Below are 6,819 nucleotides of genomic sequence, written 5' to 3' on the forward strand. Positions count from 1 at the left end.
TGAAATAAAGAATATTGGTCCCTTTATTCGGTTTATTATAAGAGGTTTGACCAACAATTCGAGAGGTATTGATAATTATTCGGTTTATTATAAAAGGTTTGACCAATATTATCTAACCACAAACCCGGCAGATCTTTTGTGGAGAAAAAGAAAAAGAAAAGCAAAGCTTCTATAAAGTAAATTATATTTATCTACTATAAGCAGCTGGATATATGTTCTCCAGTCATCTACTATAAGCAGCTGGGTTTCGATAACCGCAGTAGTGAAAAGGAAAAGTTTTCTCGATGTAAAGTAGAATAGAGATAAAGACTGCGAGACAAGGCAACTGAGCAACCTTTTAGTTTATAGTTTAGCCCATTTCTCGACCTGATGAACAATGCATTTAAGTACTAAAATAAAGCAGGGAGCAAAGAAGGCTAGTATTTTCTCCAACATTGAATGAAGCCCACCTTTCAAATGATTAATATTCCTTAGTATCAGAACAGTATTATGTACATCAATTAGAAAGATTATGTTTATATTTTCAGAATTACAAATGATTAATGTAGAAACAGAAGACCAATGCCTGAATATTCATCTAGAACTCTTCGTCATTTGTTGTTGATCTTGTCACAGGTATAGACCATCTCCCTAAGTGTGCAGTGTAATTGGTGCATCTGATCACACCTTTTCCCACTGGTCCATCTGGAAAATCAATTACACTGACACTACCAGCATCTAGATGAAACGATGTCATCTTCTCCATTGTCAAATTAAGGCAATGGCTTATGAGTGCTGTATGGACTGCAGGGTGCCCCACAACCACCAAATTTTTATCTGTTACTGATTCATCGAACAATTCATGCAGCAAGGCTTGCCAAGCGTTCTTTGACTTGTTCCATAATTGTTGCAAGACCCCATCATCTAAGCAATTCAACCAACCTGATTGAAATATTATAGTTCCTGTTGATTTCTGTTGAGAAAAAGAGAAACAATGTTAGTACTTAAGAACCCAATTGGGCATTCACGAATCAGATGTATAGTTTCCACACAATAATATATGAAGATGTGTTTTGAAGTTTAATAGTACATAGTAACTGGTCATAAATTGCAACCAAATAAGTGAGAAAAATTGAACTCAACCTTCCATGCTTGCTGAAAAATAGGTTCAATTTCAAGGTCTAGTATCTTCTTCACCTCAACATCACGAGGAATACAGTCAGCGCCTAAGCAATCTGCAGCCCCTTGAACCTGCAATCAGGCCCGCAACTTTGAGTTGAACAGAATTACCATTATGTGAAGCCTATTTGATAAGAGTTTTGGAATAAAATAATCACCTCAGCTATAGCCATGGCAGTATCAACTGAGGCTATTCGTGGACTGCAGAGAATGCAATCCACCTTCAAGTCTAGAAGTAGCTCTGCAGTCTTCTGGGACTGCAATTGTTCCAAAACAGCACATAAATCAATTCCTCACCACAATATACAAGAATTTTTATCGAAATTGACCTACCTGTATAACTCCAAGCATGTTCATGGGCTCATATCCCATATTGGGCAAACTGACCTGATTTTAAGAATATTGGGTTAGTTGCTTAAGAAAAGGAAAGTTAAGAGTGCAACAGTGTTAAATGAGCTACTTCAAATTCATAAAAACATCACATAGATTTTTTTTTTCCTGAGAATATACTGGGAAAGGAAAACAGCTGTCTGCTTCGAAGTGCATTAAACCAAGGCTGTAGTCATGCAGAAAATACAGGGCATAAGCATGTCTCATTGTGTGAAGTCAAAAGATGAAAATAGATCTCGTCGTTGACAAGAACAAACTATGCGGATGCACATGATGTGTTCAAGTTATATGGACTTGTGCAAGTAAAAGACCATCCTACCACTGCATAACCTAATAAACAGACCCTAGTATACCTAGCTCTCGAGAACCATTTGCTAAATGGTGACCAACCACTGGAGAAAAAAAAACTGTGAAAGGAGTAATTTACTGGAGAACAGATCTGTATCTCAGGGATTACTGATAATTCAAAAGCATGATCTACCAACAATAGAAAGGCAACCTCCTCCGTACCTCAGGATTGCTCTGTGTGGCTCCTTGACAGACTAAAATGATCCTCTTGTTGCTTTTTCTTCCTGCGGAAATTCCAGCAGCAATGGGAGAATTTGGAGTCTGTGAAAATGCCATACCATAAGCTGCTAGTGTAAACTCATTTATGTAAAAAACCATCAAAATGATGTAAATAAGGACATTTACAAGGCATCAACGGAAGAAATGGTAAAATCATATAGTTGGGCAGGCTGCAGAGTAAAATAGGAGGCAGGATACCATGCAAATATTTTCTTAGTTCTACTTTCATGAGTTATCAGCAATGTGAAAGAAATTATTTACAAGCCACTGCATTATTATTTAGTATTTATGATCAGTTAAGACCTCATAAGTAATGATAACTGCTGTAACACCAGTCGCTGACAAAGCAAAGCATGACTCTGAGAAACCTTGTGGTATGATCATATATTTTTAGCTTCTGCTAGTGGGACATCTCTAAACCAACTTCAGCATATTATAATTTGATATATAAATGATTTAGGATGCTTCAAGCACCTGATTTAACCGATTAAGGCATATATTTGTACTGCCACCATGAATCTGTGGGATGAAGTCCAACACACTCACTCCGCAGTTACTCTGGAGTAGAATCCTAAAGTACTCTGTGCCAAGTCCTGAATGGGCATAAAAGCGCATGAAATTTGCTTTAAGCAAAATTAACTTCAACTTTATAACCAAATATGAATAAAACATAAATCATACCTAGCGCAGTGGCAACAAGAGCTTGGTTAACTGCATTGTGAGCAACAACTAGCACTGACTTTCCTTCATGCGCTAAAATTTTATTCCAACTACATCTTGCACGATCCCATAGTTCTCTTACTGGAAAATGGTCGTCAATGCTAAAGTTCGCAGCATCCTTCTGCCACTGACGATACGCACTCCCAAACTTCTCCTTCCCTTCATGCTTCAAAAGACCCTGAAATTGATGAATCAAACAGGATTGAAAACCTCAGCAAAGGAACCAAAGAATAAATCGTCTATAAATAAATAAATGAAATGCGTGCATTGCAAGATAAATAGAAGTTCAGTACTTAGTTACATCACAATACAGACTTCCTGAATGAAATTGGAATCTGACTTGAATCCAGACTAACTTGGAACGAGTAGAGATCAATCTCCCTCAGGTCTATTTCTGAAATCATCTCCTCCGTCCGAGCGCCCCAAATTATTTCAGCAGTTCTCTTGGACCGAATCAGGGGACTGGAAACAATATAAAGAACCCAAAGGAGCCAACTTCAATCGATCAAATTCATGGATAAGAATAATTACCGCAGAATAAGGAGGGAAGCAAACGGTAGCTCGAAGAAGAGAAGAAGGGAAAGGACCTGGTGAAGCAGACATCGAAGGAATCGCCAAGAAGCATCTGTCGAGAGGTCTCGGCCTGCGATTCGCCCTTGGGCGTGAGAACGGAATGGTCTGAACTCCCCTGGATTCGACCCTCCTCGTTCCACGTGCTCTGCCCGTGCCTCACCAGCGCGACCCTCTTCGCCTCCCGGATTGCCGGAAACTGTGGAGCCGACGGCCGGAGGTCCGGGAGTGAGTTCTCCATCTCCCGCAAGCTCGAGAAAGAGGGCCCGGCAATTCTAGGTTTTGTCCGGCCGGCGCCGTAGAAGAGAGGAGGATGGCAAACCAAAGAGAGCATTTTGGGAAGAAAGCTGCTTCTTCCTCTTCCGTAGGCTAGGGGTAGAAAGGGAAGGCGGTAAAGTATCGACCTTTAAAGGACTAATTTAAAAAAATAATAATTAAGAACTTATTAATTGGCAATATTTTTCCACCTCTCATGTTGTTTCCGCAGATTTATCTATTATTCTTGGCTATCTTCATTTTGTCGTTGGCAAAAGATCACAATGTTGCACCATCGGCAGTTTGAGTTAACCACTGCCGACTTTAAACTTATGATACTCATAATCTCATACTCCAAGTCATGTTTCCTGCTCTACCTACTTCAGACTAGATTCGGCAAGTTGAGGTGCGAAATCGTCGACTATCATATCTTAAGCCTCCATGCAGTAATGATTTTTTTTTTTTTGTTGATAATAAGAGCTTTATTAAACTGGCTTAACGCCCAAGTGGGGTTAAGGCGTCGAAAGTTAGTCGGTTACAAAGTTCCGCGGGAATGGGGTCCCCCGGCCTTAGCCGGACGGAGAGTGACGCAGCCTTGCCCCGTTTGGCCGCCCAGTCGGCCGCACGGTTGGCTTCTCGGTATGTGTGGGTGAGGCGATAGTTTGGGAGAGAGCCGAGCCGTGATTTGCACTCGGCAACTAGGTTTCGAGCTCCCGGGGGCGCCCGAGCTCCGACTTCATGATCCGCACCAGCTCGAGAGAGTCGGTTTCTACCACCACCTGCCCTTGGTCCCTAGCTAGGACTAGCCCGAGCCGGAGGGCCATGCCCTCGGCTTGTAAGGCCGAACCGGCCAGTGTGGGCTCCCAAGCTGCCTGCAGGAGCGCGCCGTCTGCTGACCTGAGCACAGCTCCAACTCCCGCTTGGTAGTCGCCCGGTGCGTGGGCGCCATCCACATTCACTTTGGTCCAGCCAGGGGGTGGGGCCACCCATTTGCTTTCGGTCCGTGGTCTAGTGTGCTTGGGCGGTTGCCGGGTTGGTTTGGCGTAGTCCCGAGCAAGTTGCACCGCCCTACGGACTGCCGTTTGCGCCGTGTCGTTTTTGCCTCGGAATACCCGCGCGTTCCGCTGTTTCCACACCGTCCAGAGGGTTGCCGTAATTAAGGCTTTGCAAGCAGGGTCCTGAGTTTCGTCGCAGAGCCAGTCAGCTCCGACGTGGCTTATCTCGGTTGGAGTCCCGGCTTGCTCCTGAGCTAGCAGGGCCCACACTTCCAACGCGTATCCGCATGAGAAGAATAGGTGGTCTGTCGTCTCCGGGTGTATGCCGCACAGGGCGCACTTCTCGTCTGGCCCGATGCGGAGCCCATACAGGTAGGCTCGGGTGGGCAGTCTGCCCCAGCAGAGCTTCCAAATAAACAGGTGAACCCGCGGCGCCAACGGGCTCTGCCACAGCGCTCGCCACCCATCCCAGCTGGGCTGGCTGCCGGGTTGAAGGTGGGTGTAGATGGACTTAGCTCGTGGCTCTCCTTCCCGGTGTGGCCACCAGATCCATCTGTCTGGCTCTTCGGTCCTTATCGAGAGAGCCGAGGTGATTTCAAAGGCTAGGTCCGGCCCGGCGTCCGACAGTAGTCTTTCGCCTGGCCAGCCCTTCAGGTCGCTCACTAGCAGCTTCTCGTCCAGCAGGCTAGGGTGCATGCAGCGCGGTTGCCGGGTCCACGGGATTGGAGTGATCCATGGGTCTACAGCCGCCCGGGATGATCGGCCGTTGCCCACCAGCTTGCGGCAGCCTGTTCGCATGGCTAAGGCAGTTCTGGAGAGGGCCCGCCATACCCAGGAGGCCTTGGGAGGCGTGTTCGGATCCCATGGGTTTAGCACCCCGTATTTTGCCGTTAGGATGCGAACCCATGGTTTATCTACCTGGTTCAGCACTTGGAAGAGCAGCTTCCTGGCGAGTGCCGTGCGGGCCTGCGTGAGCTTTAGAATGGCCAGGCCGCCTTCTTCCTTAGGGCGCGTGGCTGTGTCCCATCTGATGAGGTGCATATCACGTCTGTTGCCATTTTCCCATAGGAAAGCTCTGGCTTTCTTGGTGATGGCTTCCAAGACTGAGTCCGGCAACCACGTGCTGCCCATCCAAGTGCGGGGATCGCTAGCATGGTGGCCTTGATGAGCGTGAGCTCCGCCGCCATCGAGAGAACACCTCTTTTCCGGCCCGCGAGCTTCTTCGCCACCCGATCGACTAGGTGGCTGTGTTCCTTCACCTTGATACGTTGGCCTGAGATTTGGACACCTAGGTAGGTGAAGGGCATGTAGGCCGGTCGGAGTCCGAGGGAGTTGCAGATAGTCTCCTTCTCTTCTGTTTTGATCCATTGTGGCAGGAAAAGCTCAGATTTATCGAGGTTTACCTTCTGGTTTGTCAGCCGGGAGTACTTCTCTAGGCAGTCGAGGATTGCCGACACGGTGAGGGGCGTGGCTTGTGCTGTGACCAGCAGATCGTCCGCGTAAAGCATATGGGTGAGCTGGACGTTCCCCGTTCTGAAGCCCTGAAGATGGCCTGAAGTAGTCTTTTCATTGAGCAGACTCGTCAGGTTTTGGGAGACCAGGATGAAGAGGTATGGCGATAATGGGTCGCCCTGCCGCAGCCCGCAGTGTGGCAGCAGCCACTCGGTTTGCTGTCCGTTGATCTGGAACGCGAATCTCGGTGAGGTAACACAAGCCATGGTCCATTTGCACCATTGCTCAGGGAAACCCATTCTAGTCGGGCGTCGGTGCACCGCTGCCCAACCGACGCGGTCGAAGGCTTTCTCCATGTCAAGCTTGAGCATCGCGGCGGTGGCTCTCCTCTCGTTGTGGTGCATTGAATGGGCTATTTCCGGGCGCCGCGTATTGTCGAGATGCTTCGCCGCAATGAAGGCCGCTTGCTCCGGCCCGACTAGCTTGGGTAGGAGGGCTTTCATGCGTTCCACGAGGATTTTGGAGATGATCTTGTAGCTGACATTACACAGCGAGATTGGGCGGAAGTCCTTTACACAGGTGGGGCTGTCCTTCTTCGGAATTAGGGTTACTAGGGTTCTGCCCCAGTGGTGGGGCAAGGTGGCATGACGGAAGAAGTGGCTTATGGCTTCGTAGAGGCCGCTGCCCATGACATCCCAGAACTTGATGTACA

At 47.2% G+C, this 6,819-nt stretch overlaps 1 protein-coding gene across 1 annotated transcript; it reads right to left on the reverse strand.

Annotated features, from left to right (window-relative positions):
- Positions 1 to 422: 422 nt before the first annotated feature.
- LOC140801738 (2-carboxy-D-arabinitol-1-phosphatase) lies at positions 423 to 3,776 on the reverse strand. The gene is made up of 9 exons (XM_073157005.1): positions 3,423 to 3,776; positions 3,192 to 3,297; positions 2,797 to 3,013; positions 2,590 to 2,708; positions 2,059 to 2,157; positions 1,492 to 1,545; positions 1,317 to 1,415; positions 1,123 to 1,230; positions 423 to 952 (listed from the first exon to the last, which is right to left on the reverse strand). The coding sequence occupies exons 1-9, from the start codon at positions 3,737 to 3,739 to the stop codon at positions 578 to 580; spliced, it is 1,494 nt and encodes a 497-aa protein (XP_073013106.1). The 5' UTR covers positions 3,740 to 3,776; the 3' UTR covers positions 423 to 577.
- Positions 3,777 to 6,819: the final 3,043 nt, after the last annotated feature.

Source organism: Typha latifolia, chromosome 15, assembly GCF_019914945.1.
Source record: "Typha latifolia isolate L0001 chromosome 15, TyphaL0001v2, whole genome shotgun sequence".
NCBI classification, from domain to species: domain Eukaryota; kingdom Viridiplantae; phylum Streptophyta; class Magnoliopsida; order Poales; family Typhaceae; genus Typha; species Typha latifolia.